This window comes from Sebastes umbrosus, chromosome 13, assembly GCF_015220745.1.
Source record: "Sebastes umbrosus isolate fSebUmb1 chromosome 13, fSebUmb1.pri, whole genome shotgun sequence".
NCBI lineage: Eukaryota > Metazoa > Chordata > Actinopteri > Perciformes > Sebastidae > Sebastes > Sebastes umbrosus.
Window position 1 is genome coordinate 17723082 of NC_051281.1, and position 22986 is coordinate 17746067.

The 22986-nt window shown below is 37.8% G+C and overlaps 2 protein-coding genes across 5 annotated transcripts; one reads left to right on the forward strand and one right to left on the reverse strand.

The window, feature by feature from the left end:
• Window positions 1-1310: 1310 nt before the first annotated feature.
• Window positions 1311-8626, forward strand: LOC119500046. Of its 2 annotated transcripts, XM_037789463.1 has the most exons (12): window positions 1311-1494; window positions 1796-1905; window positions 3637-3767; window positions 4172-4318; window positions 4599-4760; window positions 6442-6554; window positions 6663-6712; window positions 6816-6958; window positions 7048-7127; window positions 7207-7362; window positions 7928-8156; window positions 8280-8626. In XM_037789463.1, exons 1-12 carry the CDS (start codon window positions 1454-1456, stop codon window positions 8433-8435), a joined length of 1518 nt encoding a protein of 505 aa, XP_037645391.1. In that variant the 5' UTR covers window positions 1311-1453; the 3' UTR covers window positions 8436-8626. The 2 variants fall into 2 exon arrangements, with proteins under 2 accessions (XP_037645391.1, XP_037645392.1); XM_037789464.1 differs by lacking the exons at window positions 1796-1905; window positions 3637-3767 and having other exon boundaries at window positions 1359-1494.
• Window positions 4077-21677, reverse strand: cog3 (component of oligomeric golgi complex 3). 3 transcript variants are annotated; one of them, XR_005209507.1, is made up of 25 exons: window positions 21449-21677; window positions 21183-21329; window positions 21026-21087; window positions 19818-19983; window positions 19020-19094; window positions 18544-18636; window positions 18123-18248; window positions 17925-18005; window positions 17788-17831; window positions 16492-16618; window positions 15744-15835; window positions 15245-15384; window positions 13997-14157; window positions 13207-13315; window positions 12995-13113; window positions 12790-12879; window positions 12037-12157; window positions 11657-11745; window positions 11391-11525; window positions 10863-10938; window positions 10593-10720; window positions 9911-10009; window positions 9486-9731; window positions 4608-4693; window positions 4077-4275 (listed from the first exon to the last, which is right to left on the reverse strand). XR_005209507.1 is itself a non-coding variant. In XM_037789454.1 (23 exons), the coding sequence occupies exons 1-23, from the start codon at window positions 21617-21619 to the stop codon at window positions 9702-9704; spliced, it is 2481 nt and encodes an 826-aa protein (XP_037645382.1). In that variant the 5' UTR covers window positions 21620-21677; the 3' UTR covers window positions 8633-9701. The 3 variants fall into 3 exon arrangements, 1 of the variants encoding a protein (XP_037645382.1); XR_005209509.1 differs by lacking the exon at window positions 4608-4693; XM_037789454.1 differs by lacking the exons at window positions 4077-4275; window positions 4608-4693 and having other exon boundaries at window positions 8633-9731.
• Window positions 21678-22986: the final 1309 nt, after the last annotated feature.

Sequence of the window (22986 nt, forward strand, 5' to 3'; positions counted from 1 at the left end):
TAATGCATTTGCAAATGCTAAATTACATGTATTAAAGAACAATGCTTTGTGGTGTAAAGCGTACCAATATACACATTTTAAGGGGTGCTGTTCTTATATACCTTTAGCATAACTTTTAATAAAAGTAATACTTTTTCAATCAATTGATATCCTTTTTCCTCTACCCATAGCTGGGGGCTTTTATGTTGTTATTTAGTAGACATTAAAAAAGAAGTAAAGGCTGTGAGAGACTGAGAGGGATAACACCAAGATTCATGTGATAAATAAACAATGTTAGTAGCATCCCTACTTCACACGGCTTCCCAATCACCATATTAATGCATGTCAAAAGGCACCTTCAATGCATGTACATTGAAAAGAAGCACATCTAGGTTTAGAAAGATAATTCGTTTTGATGCATTTTTTAGTTTACTTGGTAATTCATGGTAACATTCTTCTTATCAACTAAAACTAGTCTATTAGTGAATTGCAGACTACTGTAATGATTCATTTCCATTATCTAGTTACTATATATGGCCCACTGGAAGGCTGTTAATTAGTGTTATTCCCAGGCTTGTAAATTATTGAGCTCATACAGCAATTGGATGTGGGCATGTGGCTGATTAACACTTACACTTTTTACAGCAATTGCAGATGGTGAAAACACGCTGCAGAGATATTAATAATATTCTCTTTCCCTCCTTTTCTCGTGCTTTCTCTCAAAGCCAGATTTACTTTTCTCTTTATTGGCATGAACATAATTACAGTAAAGCCCAAGCGCGAAGTTTGCAATGTCAGTATGATAATTCAGGGTGTTTTTCTTCAAAGGAAAAAGACAACACATTACATTCAAAAACATAGTGCATAGCCCTATATATGATAAGCAATGTAATGTTATGAACACAGCCTATTTACTCAAGACAGTATTGCACTATTAGTTTAAGTACAACACTGGCCATACTGCTTGCCTTGTGATTTTGCCTTGAATTGCTTTTATACGGTTTTCTATTTTCATTTCTTATTTGATATACTTCTTATTCTTTATTTTTTTACTTTTCACTATTTATCTGTAGGCTACTTATTTCTGTCCTTGTGCTGCTGCAACACCTGAATACCCCCTCTGGGGATCAATAAAAGGCTTATCTTATCTCGAACAACCGAATGTAATGGCAGTGGTGAGAAGTACAGAAGAAAAGAGATCAAATAAAAGAAGAGGCGTATTTTGAAGAACCTCAGTACGGTTCTCTCTCTCTCTTTCTCCCATCCCTGTTAATGATTCTGCCATAGAAACGGTTGCTTGTTGTTCTATGGTTGCTACACTTGCAGCAAAACATTCTGTATCTGATAAACAAAAAAGTTAGCTTTTTTAATTCATTCATTTGTGGTTTCTCTGCTCACCTCGGTTTCACAATGAGTCAAGGATATCAGGGAGATGGAGATTTAAACACTTGATTCACCAGGCTAATCAACGGAGATGGATTCGACAAGAAATCCCGGAGTTGTAGACAAACAGAGGTTTGGAAAGAAATTCTACTAAATGAGAAAACCGAAATCTTTCTTACACGTGATATTGTCTCACCTTTTAAAGGATGACGAAAAGAAAAAGTTGTATATTTGTAGGCCTACTTTAAACATAAAGATGAATCAGCATCTGTCTGATTCAATCTAAAAGAATTAACATTCCCATACAGTAGATAGTACATATTGCAGGGCAGTGGTATTGGGTTGTATTATATTGTGCAGGTGCTTGAGCTATTGTATCCACCCTCTGTGCATATGTGGGCTTATTAAACTGATAATAAGTATCTGATTCCAGTATAAGCTCACCCGAAAATCTGGTGATCCATGCGTATGACGGGAGAGTTGTCACCAGAATCAGCATTGGTACACAGTCTGAAAGGGGGCATGAGGCAGGATGCAGTCAAGGTACAGTACATTCTTCACATTTCATGCTTAATTATGAATCCCTAACATTGGTTGGTCAGCCGATTAGACTGTTGTCAGGCTATCGAATAGGTGTTATCTGTCGCTATAAGCACCATAGATGTGGGTCAATAGGGGCCTACTACACCCACTAGTAGGTTTTATCATCTATTCACGAGGTAAATCACCGGAAGAATATAAAAGAACACGACAGCGACCTCTACAACCATAGTAATTATGGCAGGAGGAAGAGCGAAAGTTAGGTACTCTAGTATAGACAGTGTTAAACTCCATACAGGGTGGAGATGGAAAAGACACAAAACACAGGGCTTTCACCCAGGGGACAGGGGTTTGCATCCCGTGTGAAACCAACACCATGTAGCTGTCTTTGTGGTCACAAGTGTTAAGTTTCACCTTCACTTTTGAAACATGAGTTTTTTCCCTAAACTTAATTCAGTGTTTTAAACCTAAAAAAGTTTTAGTTTTGTTGCTTAAACCTAAAGAAGTTGTAATTGTATTGCCTAAACCTAAAAACAGTTCTAGTTTTGTTGCCTAAACCTAAATAAGTTGTAGTTTTGTTGCCTAAACGTAAAGAAGTTGTTGTTTTGTTGCTTAAACCTAAAAAAGTTTTAGTTTGTTGCTTAAACCTAAAAAAGTTTTAGTTTGTTGCTTAAACCTAAAGAAGTTGTAATTGTATTGCCTAAACCTAAAAACAGTTCTAGTTTTGTTACTTAAACCTTAAGAAGTTGTAGTTTTGTTACTTAAACCTAAAAACAGTTGTAGTTTTGTCGCCTAAATCTAAAGAAGTTGTAGTTTTGTTGCCTAAACCTAAAGAAGTTTTAGTTTTGTTGCCTAAATGTAATAAAGTAGTTTTGTTGCCTAAACCTAAAGAAGTTGTAGTTTGGTCGCCTAACCGTAAAGAAGTTGTAGTTGTGTTGCTTAAACCTAAAGAAGTTGTAATATTATTGCCTAAACCTAAAAACAGTTGTAGTTTTGTCGCCTAAATCTAAAGAAGTTGTAGTTTTGTTGCTTAAACTTAAAGAAGTTGTAATATTATTGCCTAAACCTAAAAACAGTTGTAGTTTTGTCGCCTAAATCTAAAGAAGTTGTAGTTTTGTTGCTTAAACCTAAAGAAGTTGTAATATTATTGCCTAAACCTAAAAACAGTTGTAGTTTTGTCGCCTAAATCTAAAGAAGTTGTAGTTTTGTTGCCTAAACCTAAAGAAGTTGTAGTTTGGTCGCCTAACCGTAAAGAAGTTGTAGTTGTGTTGCTTAAACCTAAAGAAGTTGTAATATTATTGCCTAAACCTAAAAACAGTTGTAGTTTTGGTGCCTAAACCTAAAGAAGTTGTAGGTTTGTTGCCTAAATGTAATAAAGTTGTTTTGTTGCCTAAACCTAAATAAGTTGTAGTTTTGTTTCCTAAACCTGAAGAAACTGTAGTTTTGTTGCCTAAACCTAAAGAAGTTGTTTTGTTGCCTAAACCTAAAGAAGCCTTTTCCTTTGTTTAAAATGTAACATTTAATTTAATTTTTACATGTTAGAATGTGTTGCTTTTAAGTTTTACTTTCACTTTTACAATGTAGTAGGCGTAGTAGGCCCCTACTGATCCACATCTATGGTACTTATAGCGACCGATAACACCTATTTAATGGCCTGATAACAGTTGAATCGGTTGCGCAGTTGGTAAATAGCTAGGAATGTCGAGATAATTATTATTTATTTTGCATTTGCAGACTATAAAGACCCAAACCAAGAAGCATCAAAAGCTCCTCACGAGAATTTGAGGTTGACAGATGAGCAGCCGGGTGTGTCAAGGAGCAGTAAAGACACAGAAGATGGTTTACAAAGACAAACTCAGAATGAGGTATTCTTGCTTGTAAAATCCCCTCCTCTCTCAACTGCAGTGACGATGTCCTTGACAAAGTAAAGGCTTTGCTAGGACACTCAAGAGCAGGAGAGGTTTCTCTGAGCTTCACTGAGTATCTTTATGTCATTTGAAACACACTTTGTAGTGAGACCAAATGGTGAATAGACGCAATTAGCATATATGAGGCCTTTTTGTGTGTTTTAGAGATAATTTTACTATTGCCAAAGAAATACTGAAGTTTTCATAGCCTTGTCTATCCTTGTCACAATGTGAGTTTTATCTTGTGAGAGATGATATGACATGGTATCCAGAGACATGGTTTTGATTTATTCATGAAGCACAAGTTAAAGACCTCAAAGAAGTTAATAAATTATGAAGCGTCTTTGTTTTTTTCTCCTCAGAGCGTTCCTAAAAACATGGAGTCTGAGTTGGAGATATCCCCAGATAATGAAGCGTTGGATTTGTTCGTCATGGAAGCTCCCCAAACTCCCGAATCTCCCGCAGCCTGCCAAGGAGAAACAGAGGCATCTTTAACTAATCTGGACGAGGTATGGCGGAAAATGCCACTTTTAAACTGCTCCTTTTTTCCTCTCCTCGTATAAATATGAATTAATTTATGGAACAAGCAATTAGTCTGCGTTTGTCTCTCATCAAAACTCGCCTGTCACTACTGCTGCTTGTTTCAAAACATGCCAGACTGTAACATGCTTTTTGAACACCTCATTAACTTGAATATGTGGATACTATGTATTTGTGACAATGTCTTTTTGAGAAAGAAAATATGATTTATTTTTTTATAATAAGCGTCTACTCCAACAACGCTTTCAGATCTTATACTCAAGTGGATCAGAGTCATCAGAGGAGCCATCAGAGGAGCCATCAGAGGAGTTGCTGCAGACTAGGTTAAACTTTCTCTGCGAGTACTGCAAGAAGCTGAAGAAACCCCCAGTGAGCAGTATTCAGATAGCCAACAGTTTTGACCCAGAAGAGGTGAGAGCGTGAGCGTGCAGCTAACACTAATGTTGATGTGGTGACATTCTCGTGTTAAATATAAACTGACGAAACTGAAAAAAAGTGTGACTTTGCTCATTTTGCTGAATGAAGTGTTGCATTCAGTGTCAACGTGTGCAGCTTAGACTTGAGATGGAAGCAAATAATAGTCATGATCATTTGAATGTGACATTTAAGCACAACTGAATAGGGTAGACTGGGGTAAGACACCCCCCCTTAAGAACAATGATTATTTTATTTTAAAATATATATCATTTGCATATCAATATAATATGCACACAAGAAGTATGCTCAAGTAAACACATTTTAAATAAATCATGACAGATTACAACTTTGTTATTATTAAACTAAATGTAAAAAGGCATCTTGCCTCACGAGTCATTTTGATCTATACAAACTTGGTATTTATGCATAACATTAACTTTTCAAAATGTTTAAGTTTTGACATTGCTCCTACTTTAATGTTACATACGTATATATATATATAAATATAAATATATATATATATATATATATAAATAATATATATGTATAAATATATATATAATAATAATAGATATATAGTATTTATTATTATTATTATTATTATTATATATACTATATATATATATATATATTTTTTTTTTTTACTGTTTAATAACTATTATGTTATTGTGTTAGATGATGGTGTAAATACTTTCTCAGAAATCTAACATTAGCATTGATTCACATGGGCTTCTTACCCCATATCAGGGGCGGGTGTCCTGCCTCAAAAATCCTACTCTTACACTTTCACATATTGCAAAAATAGTGTTATTTTTTGTTCAAACCAATCACCACCCTCTAAATGATTCCCATATTAACAATAAAAAAGTTTGTTTATGTAAATCCTTGTAAAAACAAAACAAAAACAAAAACACAGAAGCTTATTTTGTACTGTCAAAATATTACATCAAATTATCTCTAGATTTTTTTCCCCACAAGTAAAATGATTTTGCCACTATTCAAAGATTAGCAAGGCCACTACCATCCAAGAGCTGAAATGAAAATTTGCTCTATATATCCAGTAGTCAGAAAGTGAAAAGCCGGAGGGTGGAGGGGGTGACCCTACTTCATGTGGAAATTGAAATTACACTAACTTTATAGCATTTAACTATTAAACAAAAAAATAGGTGGTTTAATATCTGGGTACTTTAAAGTAGTATTTTTAGCCATGCTCACAGCACGGCTCAAGGGATAGCAATGTTGGCACGTCAACCACTTTGGTCCAGACAGATATGCCTCAACAACTACTGGATGATTGTCATGAAATTTGGTCCAGACATTCGTGGTCCCCAGAGGATGAAACCTGCTGTGTGCCAGGTTGACATTTGTGGTACAGAGTGAAATATCTTGACAAATATTAGGTGGACTGCCGTAATATTTGGTACAAAATTTAGATCATTTGACTCATTGAGCAACATGGCTATTTATTTTTGGTTTCTTTTCTTTGTAAAATCTTTTTTTTTCAAGAACCACTTGAAATGCCCTTCTTTACATTAATATTCAGTAATGGTTAGATTTTACAATTAGGCTATTAATTGCTTCCATAGGAGATGAGTAATAATAATAATAACTATCAATTAAGAATGTTGTAGCATTTCTACATTTACACTAGTTTTTTTATCTCTCTTTGTGTCAGTATTTCTGCTGTGTGAAGGCATATGAGTTATCGCAGGGTTTTCTGGAGGCTGCAGAGGTTATCACTGAAGAAACCGTGACTGATGGGGACCCAGAGATGCAGGAAGATCAAAGGTCAGGATCGCTCTTGTCCATAGTTGGCTTCCACCATTAAATGGTTTTTCAAATTACATTTCTATGCCATTGAATCTCTGATGCTACATTTTCCATGACGCACCGCAGGCTGGATGATTTTGAATTTGAAAGCTCAGATCCTCAGACCCCTAAAGCAGGTTACACACACCATCTACCACAGACAGATATCTCGTGCAGATTCAATTTGCTTATCTTTTCCCCTTGTTCACCCATGCCGTGACACCTTTAACTACATTACAGGACACAAACACCAAGTATCTCTCTGCCTACACGACCGACTATCTGATGCTTGGACTGCCACGAAGGACGATTCATGCCCTGAAATAGAAATCATAGATTCGGAGAACGCTTTCTCTTTCAGTGGAACAAATGCTGGACAGAAGGTAATGTCATATCACTGTAGAACGCAATCATGACTACAGCTGAGAGTATAGAAGCCCACATGTATTAATAAATAGATTTGGTTCAACAGAGGACGACGCCATTTGTCAGACACTACAACAACGGTCAGACATTTATTGTGATTTTTCCAGATGGAACTGGGCAGGTTTGGTATCCTTTAAGGTGAATCTAACTGACATATCGTGAATACTTAGTGTTTGATTGTTCACCTTAATCATATTTAAAAAAGGTATCCATCAGGACAGCTTGCTATTCTTCTTGCCGCACAACCTGCTGACTGGTGGTGTGTGGTGGTCCTGGAGGACAAACATCTGCAGCCTCGCGTTCAGGCAGTTTTCACCAACAGAGGACAGAGTACCTGTTATCACAACAATGGCTGTATTTGGTACGAGTGGTTGTTTAATCATTCCTAATATTTCATTCCTAATATATATATATATATTAACTTGCATATTATTTTGTAAATAAGATCTATTCTCTGTAGAAGCATTTTAAACCTGCAGTAGGCAGAATGTTTTTAACCTTTCAGCATATTGTATTTCAACTGATCTGAGAGAAAACTAGACTTCTGCACCTGGCTAGTTTCACCTTTTAATCAGAGTTCGCAAGTGATTGGCAGCTGCTCATAGACGGCAGGCTCCATCTCGGCTCTGATTGGTTGTTTTCCTCCGGTCTGTGAAATCTTGCAGATGCCATTAGGAGCACCGGAGGACATAGAGGTGTTTTTTCAGATTAACTGTCTCCTCATGCACTACTGTCAGGATATAGCGACCGTTTTATAAAAATACGTTTTTTTTTTAATCATATTTGCTCCAATTCTACCCACTGCAGCTTTAATGTTTATTTTATTTACTGATGAAATTGGCAGCAGACAGAAACGACCACCTGTCTGGGGGAGAGATTAAAACCCCTGTTGGGTTTATTGTTCACAAGCTGCTTCTCTTTATTAGGGTGAATCTGGCTCCATGGGGAGGCACCTACTGCAGCGACACAGGATATTTGAAGAAAGACTGGGACTGGCTGGACAATACGCGTCATGTTCATGCTCCGCCCATCCAGCCCCTCTACCTGACACTGAGCCCTAACATCAACGTCCGCTTCCAATCCCAAGAGCACATCTGCATCACTTTCATCTCTGGAGACCACATTGTACGGCTTAATGTAGGGGCAAATTTGAAAGTAAGTTGGCTAGTGGGGTTAATATTAATTTGTAGCAATAACAGAAATACAAGGGATGACAAAACCCAATTTGAGGCAAAAATCATTGATTCTTCTTTACTTTATATTTCCATGCTGTCGCAGCCGGATCAAGGCAAAGGTCTAACGCTGCCGGGGCCTGACACGCTTCAGAGGTATCTGCAGCAGAAGAGTGCAGAGATCAATGCCCTGCTCCAGAACATCCAGTCTCTCATCGCCTATCAAAAGACTGTCAGTCGACGGAAGGTCAAGCCCCGGTAAAGCCTCATCTCACAGATGGAAAGACGGCGGCTGCCAATGAAAACGGCAACAGTCTGCCAAGAAGACCCCCCAAAGCCGATGATGTCCTTGAATAGCGGTTTCTCATTTGTGTGAAGGGACTCGAACTCTAGCGTTCAGAAAATCTGAATTCAATAACAAAGTGCTTTCTAGCAAATAAAACCCAAAAAGAACATCAATCATCTTTTGTTGTTTTAATCAGAATGCTCATAAATAGTATACCTGTACACATCATTTTTTTACATGGGACACACCAAAGCAAATGTCACGTTGCCAGTGTCCTGTTTAACTTTTGTTAACTCGGCGAAGACCACTAGGAAACCCAGAAATCCTACAGCATACAGTGCAAAACTGCCCAAGGTCAACGGTCCATTATTTTTTGCCAGAGTAAAAGCATATTAGTTGTATGTATAAAAGGAAAAAAGTATAAAACATAAGATTTCATCGTATTTTTTTACATATTTGCAAACAGAATAACAAAAACATTAACAAGAAGAAGAACAGCTGAGTTGATTTTGCTATGATCAGAGGGTTTAAACCTGTTGGACCTGAGTGTCCTGGAGCACGTCAGGCCACCGTAGAGTGCTACTGAATGTTATAAAGGCTGTTTAAAATAGAGCAATAACATTTTTTGCAGCATTTTTCTCTTGTTATCCTTCCAAACCCATTGAGGGAATCTCAATGCAAGCCCTCTTACTGGCCATTAGCTACCTGGCTTGACCCTTTAGTGCCTCTGTTCGCACACCCAAAGTGTCCTTATCTGAACACTCTTAATACAACTCACCCCTCCCCCACCCACCCTCGCATTAGTGTGCAAATTATTTTTATTCAAAAACAATTTGGTGTTAAGAGAGATGCAACTGTGATCACAAATCCACCCTTGTCAAAATGGATTTCTCCTACATGAAAACAACCCTAACCACAACACCGCCTTCGATTTAAGTCAAAATCATCAACTCAGTACCCAAAATAACACCCTCCGCTTCCCAGTTTGTTATGGACTTCAAGGTGAATACCTGAACCTCAACATACTTGTAGCTACTTGAGCCTCCGTCGGAGAGTCTTTGGCCTTGTGCAGGATTTTTTTTTTTTCTCTCTCCGCCGTCAGTTCAGCGCTCCCTCCCTCCCTCAGATGGAGCTTCTGTGGTCATCTCGCATTCTCAGCCTCACAGCTCCCGGTTGGAGTTGCAATATCCCATTGCTATCCAGAGGGTGTTTCACCAGCACTGCCACACCGAACTTGGGACATTACTTATTCACAGACAGCAGTAGGTTAATCTGAAAGAAAAAAAAAAAAAAAAAGATGAGTGCTCACCGTGACTTAGCTGGCATACGTTATCTAGCGTTTTTTTTTTTTTTTCCACTTAAGTTGCTCTCAGCGGTTTTGGATGTTGCAGTGGTATTATTAAAACTATGTCAGGTGCCCTTGGGGCTGTGCTAATCCCACAGTACTGTACCTGCTCCATCGATGGACATGCAACGATTTGAAGGTCCTCTCCGCTGTATTCCTCCTGAAGCAAGGCGTGCAGTCTTTGGAATACCTGCTGGATGTTATTCTGTGGGAAAAAGCCATCCTATTACTGAGTGCTGGAGGGAAATTAATACTACATTTCCATCTGGCCTATGTCCCCTCACTATCTTGTTTCCATGTCAACCGCGGAATTTAGTTTCCCTCTCATTCAGCTTCACCTGGCACCTCGATGAACAGTACACAGGTGGCACAAAGATTTCTCTATTAGAGTTCAATCACACTGATAATTTATAGCTAAAGGCACAATCTCAAAGCCAAATATAAACAAAAAGGGTCAAACACAGGATTCTATCTATCTATCTATCTCTTTTCAAAATTGATTGACAGGCCTTTTACTACAGTGACTAAGCCTTGCTAATGAATAAATGTAAGTCATGAATGATTTGGGATGCTGTGAGAGGTTTGTTTACATGGTTATGTCTGCACACACCGCTGCACAACAGACTTTTAAATGCACTCCTCGGGGATGCAGGTGAGTAACCTCTAATAAACATGGTATTCTGCTTTTTAAATACTGTATGAAATAATTATTTGTGCTTTAACAAGGACTAAGCAAAGAAACTGACTCATGCAGCACATGCTACAACCGAGTGTTTTCTGCCACCTACCCGGACAGGCTTGAAAAGGATGAACTCCGTGTCTCTATTGGCTAAGTACAAGGACATGCTCTGTAAAGTGCTTGGCAGCTTGCTCTTCATCACTCGGTAGGTAGCCATCACTATATCGTTGATCTTGGCTGAAAAGAGAAAAAAAAAAAGAAAAAAAAGGACTGAGGAAAAAGCAGGAAAAAAAACATTGACATGCCCTCTAGCGTGCGCTGTACAGGTTTTGATGAATTACAGTGTGATGCCGGTGGCGTTTCCTGAGACAAATCTTACCTGGCTGAGCCCAAGGTTGCTGAGACAGACTGTACGTGGGACCACCTTGGATAGCCATAGTTTTCAGAGCTGCGACCTGAGTGCAGACACGGTCAAAACAAAGCATTACAATCTGAAAAGACTTAATTGGTGCTGGTGTTATAATAAAGCCATGCAAACAAGCACAAGAAGCAACTGAATCAGACAAGAGAGCAGTATTTACTTAAATAATAGAAAGCTGAGTGAGATGGGCAGCAAATTATTGTAGCACAATTACTGCATTGAAGGATTTCAGCACACACAAAGACAGCACACGCATGCATATACACACTACCTAGCAATAGAATTAGATATCCCAGATGAAAAACAGCCATTTTTTATCTTCAGTTGTCAGTATCGTACCGAGACCTTCAGTGATCAGTGAATAAGCAAATGATTTTTTTTTTTAAAAAAGGTTTTTAAAAAGGTAAAAGCTGAAAAAAAATGAAGGTCAGGAGGAGGCATCGCTGCCTGAGGCGAAGTCTGCCTTCTAACTGCTCTAACGGTTACCTTGGTGAGAAACTCCTCAAGGTTCCCCACAAAGATCTGAGTCTGCTGCTGGATGAACTGCTCGCAACTGAACTTCAGGTGCCGGTCCACATCCTTCTTAGAGTCGATGTAGTGCTCCTTTATCTCTGGTGTTCCCTGGGGGCCACACAGACGAAGGGTTTAGCACTATCAAGTGGCGTTTCCCTGAGGCAGGGTGCTATCAAAGTGCATAAAGTGTGTGGTAGGTTTAACAAAATAGGCAAAAAAAAAATATATAAAAACACTACCTCCAACAGGAATTCAAGTATGGCGTTGTGACTGTTAAGTCGGAAGAATTTGGGAACAGCCTTAGGGTTCAGGATTTTGAAGGCAGCATCTTCACACAAAAGCAGAGAGATTAAATCTGGGCTGGTGTAGAATTAGAGTGCCCTCTAGTGCTACAAATTTAATATGACCTTGACTGAGATGAGGGTGATAGGGAGGAGCGAATCTGCCCTGTGAGCCGTCGGTTAACGTACATTATGGTGCTGGATTACACTGTAATTTCCACATTAATTGTTGCCACCGGTGCATGTGATAGGCACAAGTTGCTTAATGAGCATGAGGATGTAATGACTGGCTTTATGGAGCCGAACACCAATGTTCCCTCCACCTTTAATTATCTTACCTCGCGTTTTCTTCAGGTCCAGTGAGATTTCCTTGATGGCAAAATCGGTGTGAAATGGGGCAATCTGTTCACGCACTATCAGCAGGTGCTTGATCAGGAAAAGTTGCCCATCTATTTGCGTCTACGGAAAGTGATAGCACACTGTTAAATCCACACCGCAGGCTGCCAACACAAAAGGGCATCTGCTGACTATCCAAGCTTCAGAGAACATAAAAAGCACAAGCTTAGAGAGACGATAAGGGAATATGTCTAATTGATAACTGCTGATTAACCATAGCTGGAAAGGGACATAACTGTGACAACAAAAAAGGCAGCTGAAACCATTTATTGCTCAGCTAGCGACGAAAACATCGGAAAAAGACATCAACATGGGGTGGGAACACATCCTCCGAGATTGATGCCGCTGCTTTAATTTGAAGTGTTAGGTTGAAACGGGCCAGTTAGCACAGATAGACAGCAAATCTGAAGGTGAGAGAAGCCCATAAATAAAGGATGGTCTGCTGAACACTCTGTAGAGCATAATAAAGCACCCATTAAAATAAACTTGAAATGACATCCCAGCTGCTTTAGTTAAGGATCCTGCAGCCGGAAAGAATTTGAATAGCAGAGCACATTTTTATCTAAGAGGGAACGGATCTTATTATACGTCAAAAAGAAAGGCATATTTCCAGCTATTTTTAATAATAATAATAATAAAAAAAAGTTTAGTAAAATACAAAAACCACACTCTACTCTTGACCATGTGTGCCAAACCTTGTTTTTAAGGATGATATCTGAAGCTTTAAGCAGGGACTGGATGCAGGCAGATAAGGCTTCTTGAGATAAACCCTGGAAGACTGCTCTCTGGAAAAAGACCAAGTCACAGTAAGAAATGCAAAGTGGGGAAAAAAACTAACACATCCTGCAATATGTTAGGATAGGAAACAACAAATTAGACAAATAAGAATTGAAGACTCACATCTATACATCTGTAGAGCTTAGACAGACAGACCAGCGTTCGTCTGACGGTGGGGTACCACATGCCGTGCAGATCAGCAGGAGAGATGGATGGCTGTAGGCGTGATGCTTCTACGTTCCCTGTATTCATCGTACAAAAAGGAGAAAAGATCCATCAGGCAAATGTAACACCAAAAGTTGTGAGCAAGTGTCACAATTTGAAAAAACACGGACCTGCGTTGCTGTTTCTTCTACCATCGGGATCCTCAAGCTGAACATCCGAGAACGAGGACTCTTGTGACATCTGCTTCATCTGCTCCTCCTTCAAGCTCTGAGCAATTCTCTATTGGCAAGAGTTGGATGATAGAAAGTGAGAAAGTGTGAAAATAAAATTCAAAAGGTATTTAATAACATGCGCAGACATTTACAAGACCAAAGACCTTCCAAGGCCTTAATATTGTACAGTTAATTATGCTTTTCAAGGTCCTGTAGGTAGAAAGTGTTACATGTTGTAAAGTTTTTTTTCTCCCTTTGCTTCAATATGAGGTCTACAGGTTTTTAAAAGCTTTTCATAAGATGAAATTAAACTTGCTATAGCAAACAAAAGGACTCAGAGCATACGCCTGCACTATATGGGAGATGTGACATTGAGGAAATAGTGTACATAAAACACATTTAAGACCTTTAAAACATTAGTCAAGACTCATATTTACTGCAATTACATGAGCAGACATTCACAAAACAAGAGACCTTACAACTGACTTATATTCAACTTAAAAACATTAAGACAGTTGTGCTTTCTATGTCGGCATTTTGAAAACCATTATCTTAGGCTCTGGGAACTTTTGAAGGCCAATTTTCACAAAATAACTGCTTTAAAAATAGAATTGACACATTCTGCAGCTGTAATTACATCCGTGTTGCGTAAAGCCATTTGAGTAGAAGCTAAACCGATTACAATTATTGGAGGTTTTGTTTCTGAAAATGTTACAAACTACATCCCCTTTCAGCTCACAAGACTTACCTCCATCATCTCCAGTTTGTCAGGATAGGCCAGATCCCCCGGAGCTGGCTTGTAGCCTGTGATATCGGTCTGGATGTAAATGTGAGTCCTGTAGACGAGCCTCTCCTGGACGTCCTCCAGCATCTGCTTCACGACTGCGTCAAAGGCCCCCAACTGAGTGGCTACATAAAACAGACAGTTCACAGTTGAACCTATATCAAAATCACAACACTGGTCTTAAATATAAAGTTGATATATAGTGTCAAAAGCAAGGTATTGTAGCAGGAAGTCTTTACTTTTCAAAGGAGATCACATTCCCTTGTTTTGTATACTTTCATTGGAGTTTGTGGTTTCAGATACCAACCCACTAAAGTGGATGGTCTAACCGAGAGTTAGATGAGAAGATCGCAACAACTAGGGTTGCAACTAACGATTATTTTCATTGCCGATAGATCTGTCGATTATGTTCTTGATTAATCGATTAATTGTGTGGTCTATAAAATGTCAAAAAATGGTGAAAAATGTCAACGAGTCTTTCCTAAAGCCCAAGACGACGTCCTCAAATGTCTTGTTTTGTCTACAACTTAACGATTTTCAGTTTACTGTCACAGAGGAGTAAAGAAACCAGAAAATATTCACATGTAAGAAGCTGGAATAAGAGAATTTTTTTTTTTTTTCTTAAAAAAAAACAATGAATCAATTATCAAAATAGTTGGCGATTAATAGTTGACAACTAATTTATGAATCGATTAATCATTGCAGCTCTAGCTACAACTCTCAAGTCTGTACAGTAAATATGTAGCAACCGCCAGCAGCCGGCTAACTTACCTTAGCACAAAGACTGGCTTTGCCCAAGGTAACAAAATCAGCCTACCAGCAGCTATAAAGCTCATAATGAATAATAAACATGTAGCTTGTTTAATCTGGACAAAAAACAAAGTGTAAAAAACAAAAATCGTTGTTTTCCTGGAGGTTATGCATCAGACTATTTCTTGGGAGTAACTTCCTGGAGTCTCCACTACATAACCAGCGATTTGTGTGTTCACTTGGGTTTTTGTACATGTTGGTGATTCCAGGCAAAAAGTTCAGATCATTTATTGGAAAGAGCACAACAACAAACTGTGCCAAAAGTCGAGGGGTGTCCAAACTTTTTTATGGTAATATATATCAGTCCCCAAACTCCAGCACGGCTTTATCTTAGTAACTCGACATTTAAAACCCCGTGTGACAGGCGAGAAGCTTTGAAGAGAACAAAAAGCTTTAACCTACCGTTATTATGAACATGGTCTTCCAGCATCTCGTTCTTGAGGATGCTGCAGAGCTCAGACAGGGTCTCCAGGTGGATGATGTGGATGATTAGAGGCCGGAGGACATCATACAGGGAACAACACAACTTCTCTAGCAGCTCGCTGTCAAGAGATTAACGCCATTTAATTGCTTTGCACAACTGAAAGCGGTCTAAAATTATACTTTCTGCTCTTTTCAAGCTTTGACTTTTCCTTCAATTTAAGGAATAAAGTAGTGGCTAAAAATAATTATGCAAACTGTTAAAAGCTTCTTTTTTTTTGCTCTTAAGTGGTATTACAAATTGTCTACACATGCTGTGTAAATTGGTATTTCAAACACTAAACGTGTCAAGCAAAAAACTTGAAACGGCTATCGTGCATTTTGAAGCGTCACGCCTTAAACAAACACATCCTGCATGCGAGACAATGGCTCTCTGTGTGTGTTCATTGATCATTTTAATGCGGAGGCGGGTGCTACTCACTCTAGTTTAGGTGTAGGTTTGGAGAAGAACTCATTGTACAGTTGGTGTTCATCCTGGCAGACGTGAACCATGAAGGCACAGCCACTGCGGACCTGGGCAAAAAACACATAATGATCACCCGCTTGCAGTGCCATACCAATACTTTGCCTTGGCTCCACTTCAAACAAGCAAAACACACCCTCCCACATAAATGATGCAGGCGCCCATTACAGCAATCATTAACAAGATGCATAACCTTTCAAGTTTCATTAAAAAGGAAAATCTCGGACAGGTGGTGCGGCTGTTGTGACGTTTGTTGTGTGAAATTCTGACCTTTAATTATAGCATCCCCATCAAGCCAATTAGTGAAGTGTTTTTAAATGCCACAACAGCGTCAAAATATGACCGGGTGCCAAAATTATCTCTGAAGTATCATATTAGAATAAAAATATTTCACCATGAATTATTGGGCCAACCTCTAGGTCAGTTAAATTTTTAAACAGTAGAGGAAATACAGCGCGCTGCTTTAGAGATGACAGAGTATACAAACAACATTCTGCACAGTAATTCACTTGTGAACAAAACAAGAGGAGAGCTGTGAATGCCTGCTGTGTACAATCTCATTTATCATGTGCACAGCTTTGTGTCTGCACTGAATACTCCAGACAAATGTCCCAGAGGGGACGGTACTGTGCATTCTTTGCAAGCTCAAATGTCACCTTATATCTAAAAAGGGCAGTTCTGCTCCTTTGAACGAGTCGTGCATTACCAGAGCACAGTGGTCTTTGCTGTTTTGGTTGGTCAGGTCATTAATGGTGGATGTAATGCTGGGACTGAGGAGCAGCTCTCTCTGGTCATGGTAGCACTGATGGATTTCATCCAGGAGCTGATGGTATCTGCTCACATCAATATAAGAAGGGATGAGTTCATTTAACACAAGGAAAACATATAACAGGATAGGGATGTCACGATACCAGAAATTTAGTAGTCTAAACCAATACCAGTGAAATTCCACGATTCTTGATAACCCAATTTGACATCAAGGTAATAAAACAAAAAACAAACAATTAGGGCTGTCAAAGTTATAATAATGCGTTAACGCAAATTAATTTAACGCCACGAATTTCTTTAACGCATTAACGCAACTTGTGATTTCAGAGGTTGTAGGCTCAGCCTCCTTTTAAAGGTAGAGTGAAGATACTGGAATCATATGAAACGAAAAAAAACCTGAGGAATCCATTGGTACCAACCATGTCATACTAGCTTGTCGCGAAAGAGGTTTAATAACGCTCCAAACTTGCGTTAAATTTTGGCGAGGAAAAACTGTCATGGTCATCTTCAAAGGGGTCCCTTGACCTCTGATCTCAAGATATGTGAATGAAAATAGGTTCTATGGGTACCCACGAGTCTCCCCTTTACAGACATGCCCACTTTATGATAATCACATGCAGTTTTGGGCGAGTCATAGTCAAGTCAGCACACTGACACACTGACAGCTGATGTTGCCTGTTGAGCTTGAGTTTGCCATGTTATGATTTGAGCATATTTTGTTATGCTAAATGCAGTACCTGTGAGGGTTTCTGGACAATGTGTGTCATTGTTTTGTGTTGTTAATTGATTTACAATAATAAATATATATATACATTTGTATAAAGCAAGCATAGTTGAGTATTAAATACTTGACAAATCTTCCTTTAAGGTACATTTTGAACAGATAAAAAAATTGTGATTTATTTGCAATTAATAACAATTAACTATGGGCAAACATGCAATTAAATATTTCAATTGATTGACAGCCCTAAAAATGATAAATCCCATGAACTTCAACATACACTACTTTATTATTGTTTGCATATTGTTTTTTTCCCTGATGATCCACCTCAATTTTCTCCCCAAAAACTAATTTTTACAAGATTACATTTGAAAATATCATGACGACGTAATAATTTACACATTTCACATTTTTTAGGATTTTGGCATCGACTTGGTACCAAAGTATTTGTTCTCGTGACAGCCCTATAACAGGAATGCTGCTACTTTATTCGGGAGAAATGGTAAGACTCACTCTGGAATCTTCTCTGCTCGCTGCTCTATCTGTTCAATCAGTGACTGAAAGAGGAAAAAATGTGAATGAAAATCTCCATTTATTACAGAAAGTGATCTATGCATAAATGCAGTGGGTAATAAAAACAGTATACTCACTCTAACTTTAGGCGCAGCTGCTCTGTACTTGACATAGTAAAGTGTGAAGGCATTATCTGCGTTGGTCAAGCCCATTGGATCCTGGGGGAGACAAAAAAATGCAATCAAGTATTGGTATTAGACGAGGCACACGCTGTATGAATGCTTCTATACGCCATTGTTGACTGTGTAGGAGGAGGAAATGTGGCTTTTACTTACCCTCTTTGTTAACTGGCTGGTGAGATTCTGCATAGTGTTTACAATGTGGATCTTCATGAAGTGCATAGCTTTAGAAAGACACTGTCTGAACTTGGCCAAATAAACCGGATAGTCCTTGAAACTGGGCTGCAATCAATAGAGATAAGTAAGTGTTAAGACAGCTTTAATTGTGATCACATACAGTAAATCGGACAGTTATACCAAGTCAACAGTATATTGACACAGTTTTAGTTTCAATTTCTCACTGGTATGAATATGAATTAATTACACAGAAGGCATTCAAACATATTTACTGTACGGCTTACAAGTATGATCTAGCGTTTAATTATTCCATCTCTGGTAATAAAATGAGATTTGCACAAACAGAAGTGAAATTTTGTCAAACAAACGTGATATTTGTTCGAGAGCACAAGCTACTTACGTGTGAAGAAACATATTCAACGCAGTCATCCAGTTTTGACAGCATTGGTATAAAGCCTTCACTGTTTACAGACAAGGTTGGCGAGTTCAGTTTCTGCAAAGACAAAGAAAAAAGATAGTTTCGAAGTACATCCAAACATAAACAATTATAATCTTCCAGCTTTATAATCAAAACACTTTTTTTTTTTTTTTCATTTGACAGTCACCACTGCCAGAAATGTGTTGTTTTTACTTTGAAATCAAGCCAAAGTGAAATCTATAAAAACAGTGGACATTTTAAGAAACTTTTTAGAAATAATTACTCAGGGAATGTAGCTGACATCCACATTGAGGAACATTGAATCTAGGACATAACTGCTGTTATTTAATAATAATTAGGTTAATGCAGGTATCTAATCAGCAATTAACATTTACATAATCTTAGATTTAGTTATCAAATGTTTCGGGATGTAGACAATGTAAAAGAAAACAGCCTACCGTGTTGATGTTTTCTAACTCATTAAAATATGACAGTTTCTGCTGTATGCTCTCTGCCAGGTCAACGAGCTCCGACTGCAGAGAGAGAAAACACAGTGGACACAATACGACATGACAGTTTAATTTCATTTCAGCTCAAGTTCCTCGAATTATCCAATCTAAATATATTTGTGAACATAAGCAGCATATCTGCGAGGAAAAAAAAAAGATTGAAAACTGCAGTGCCAATAAGATATGAAATATGCCGCAGAAAGAATGAGCAGCAGAGCAGACTGATTTTTTTTTTTTACCTGCAGAATGCTTATTAGTAATCTCATATTTAGAAAAAGCTTTTATCTATGTCACGCTGCTCTGAACTAGATAGTGTACGCCGGTATTTCCAGTCATCTCTGGTGACTCCTTTGGGTGTTACCACGGTTGTTTTTTACACATTTTCCAAATTCAGAACAGCTCCAGAGTTTAGACCATACAGGCAGCTAATTCAGTAGTTTCTGGGCTTGGGAGTGGTGTTCATGCTTGTAAATACTACTCAGCTTGTCCTGGACTATAGGAAAAATGCATTCAGGGACATTACAATTTAACAGCAGATTATACTGATCAAGTCTCAGCGATCTAGGGCTGTCAAAACTGGCCAAAAGTTACATTTGAATATACATTTTCATATTCTAATATCTGTTTTTTTTTAACAATTCGAATATATATACAGTATTGAAATTAGAATATTCATTGACAGCCCTACAGCGATCCCCTTATTTTGTGGCTTAGGTTAATGGATGGATAGACCAGCGTGCAGCTTACCTGCTCTTTTAGGAGCTGTTCGCAGGCCTCGTGTAGGGTGCCCGTTTTATTGGACACAAACAGATACTGTTTCTGAAGGGAGTCCAAGTGCTCCAGAGCGGCGCTGACATCTTTCAGGATAGCATCGCATTGTACCTGGTAGCAGTTTAGATCATCTCGGGTTTTCCTGATAGGGAAAGCAGCCAGAAATATTATCAGTGTGCTTACCCAAAGACAAGGTGATAAAGTGAAGCTCCGGCTCCCTCCCACAGACCAAACACATGCAGGTTAATTGTTGACCTTTAAATTGCCCGTAGGTGTGAATGTGAGTGTGAATGGTTGTCTGTCTCTATATGTGTCAGCCCTGTGATTGTCTGGCGACCTGTCCAGGGTGTACCCCGTCTTCGCCCGATGTCAGCTGGGATCGTCTCTTTTGTTCCTTTTCCTGAATGATGGGCCTTGAGAATAAATGGTTGTGAAAGATTGTGTATGAATGTGAAATGTATATATGTTTGGGAAATTTGAATGTTATTAGTGTAACACAAATATGATGTTGTATATAGTATGTATGTGATAAACGTAATGTACTTGATTTCGGACCCCAGGAAGACTAGCTGGTGCCATTGGTATCAGCTAATGGGGATCTTTTTTAAATAAATAAATATGGGCAGCGATTCAGAGATCTGAAACCAGGCTTGTGTATGATGGGTGTGTGATGACGGACAAGCATTTATGTAAAAGCACATTGAGTTTACTTGCCATGAAATGATGCTATCAACTGTAATAACACTGCTTTGTCCTGTCCAAGTGGTATGTTTCTGATTAATCCCCTCTAAACAAGCATATGTTATGCAACAATGCACACAGTGCACTTTCATACACTAAGCTACTGGAGTTACCCTGCACTATACTCATTTTTAACAGTCTCTTCTGCACTTTTTTAATAGTCGTGTATCACAGCTGTTACCCTGCACTATATTCACTTTTAACAGTTTTCTTCATCTCCTTGTATTTTTATATCTGGTATATTTTTTTGTACTTTGTAATTTGCACTACTAACTTTTTTACTAACATGCTTTGCACTATGGAACTGTGATGCTGGAAACTTGAATTTCCCTCTGGATCAATAGAGTTACTATCTATCTATCTATCTATCTATCTATCTATCTAGACAAGCATATGACCAATACATTACAGGGTAAACAGTGTAGGGTAAAGCTCTTGTGCACCTGTATTTTGCGTTCTCATCCTGGTCCATGTTTGCCTGTAACTTGGCAAACCAGGCAAAAAACTGCAAGACAAATTGGCCCCGTATTAAAACCATGCACCTTGTTGTGATATAGTATTTCTGACTGGCTACAGCCTGGGAAAAGAGAGACAAGTCACCTGTTGTGCAGTTTCTATCCTGTCATTCTCCATGTCCAGCATCTGGAAACCCTTCAGCAGGACGTCCTCTGTGGACGCAGGCACAGTGGCTGTGAAGGGAGACTGCAAGGACCGAGACGACATGCTGCACAAGTCCTCAATGGGCAGCTGAAACACACAAAGCAGAGCTCTCTGTTGTTTCTCTGTGTGTGAAGCTAGCTGGACGTTAAGGAGGTAACTTAGCAACCCTGTTAGCATGCTAGCTGGTTCCGGGTTTCATGTCTCACCTCTGACGGGACAGACAGCGTCTCCGCCGCGGCTCTGATCTCCAGGACAACGTCCATCTGTCTCTCCGTGAGGGGAGCCGTGGCGTCGGTGCGGCGGTCCCATAACGACAGCTTCTCCCGGGTTTCTCTCTCTGTGAGGTCCAGCAGGGACTGATCTGTGGACGCCATCATCGTCACTTCAATACAGCGACAACGTCAGCAGCAGCAGAGGCACTTCCGGTTCCGGTTAGGGTGGGCGGGGCTTAGAGGGAGTGGCTGCTCACAGTTTCATTTACTCAAGGATATTTTATTATAAATAGTTTTTATTATAATGATTTTGGCCTTCTAAAAATCATGCCAACAACAGAAACTTTACCTCTGTGTTAAGTTTATTTTATTATTTTTATTTTTATTTATTTATTTTTATTTTTTATTTTTTATGTTTTTTATTTTTTATTTTATTTATTTTTTATTTATTTTTAATCTTGAGTCTTTCTTAAATTTTTATGTATAACATGTTTGGATTTTCCTGTTATTTATTTATTATTTTATTTATTTTTTATTTATTTTTAATCTTGTGTCTTTCTTCAATTTTATGTATAACATGTTTGGAATTCCTGCTATTTATTATCATTCATTTGTTTTATTTTATTTAATTTTATGTTGTAGTTTTATATATCCAAGTGTCATATTGAAAAATATTTTTTTTTAATTTACTCAAGGATATTTTAATATAAATAGTTTTTATTATAATGATCTTGGCCTTCTAAAAATCATGCCAACAACAGAAACTTTACCTCTGCGTTAAGTTTTTTTTTTTTTTTTTTTTTTTCTATTTTTTTCTATTTTTTTAATTTATTTTTAATCTTGTTCCCAAAATCACGCCAACAACAGAAACTTTACCTCTGTGTTAAGTGTATTTCATTTATTTTTTAATTTTTAATTTTTAATTTTGTTTAATTTTTTATTTTTTTATTTATTCATTTCTTTTTAATCTTGTGTCTTTTTCAATTTTATGTATAACATGTTTGAATTTTCCTGTTATTTATTTTTTTATTTATTCATTTCTTTTTAATCTTGTGTCTTTCTTCAATTTTATGTATAACATGTTTGGATTTTCCTGTTATTTATTTATTTATTTATTTTTTATTTTATTTTGAATCTTGTGTCTTTCTTCAATTGTATGTATAACATGTTTTGAATTCCTGCTATTTATTATCATTTATTTGTTTTAATTTTATGTTGTAGTTTTATATATCCAAGTGTCATGTTGAAAAAAAAATAGTTTAATTTACTCAAAGATATTTTAATATAAATAGTTTTATAATGATCTTGTCCAAAATCATGCCAACAACATAAACTTTACCCCTGTGTTAAGTGTATTTTATTTTTGTATTTATTTTTGTATTTATTTATTTTAATCTTGTGTCTTTCTTCAATTTTTATGTATAACAAGTTTGGATTTTCCTGCTATTTATTATCATTTATTTGTTTTATTTTTTATTTCATTTTATGTTTTAGTTTTATATGTCCAAGTCTCATGTTGGATGGAATTTGTG

Bases quoted from the DNA above. Each gene is read 5' to 3' on its own strand.
- LOC119500046 (XM_037789463.1), top strand. From the start codon at position 1,454: ATGGATTCGACAAGAAATCCCGGAGTTGTAGACAAACAGAG. The intron at 1,495-1,795 runs GTTTGGAAAGAA...ATCTGATTCCAG, and splicing joins GGAGTTGTAGACAAACAGAG to TATAAGCTCACCCGAAAATC. The intron at 4,761-6,441 runs GTGAGAGCGTGA...TCTTTGTGTCAG, and splicing joins ACAGTTTTGACCCAGAAGAG to TATTTCTGCTGTGTGAAGGC.
- cog3 (XM_037789454.1), bottom strand. From the start codon at position 21,619: ATGATGGCGTCCACAGATCAGTCCCTGCTGGACCTCACAGAGAGAGAA. The intron at 21,088-21,182 runs GTGACTTGTCTC...TTTGTCTTGCAG, and splicing joins GGATAGAAACTGCACAACAG to TTTTTTGCCTGGTTTGCCAA. The intron at 13,114-13,206 runs GTCCGTGTTTTT...CGATGAATACAG, and splicing joins TAGAAGAAACAGCAACGCAG to GGAACGTAGAAGCATCACGC.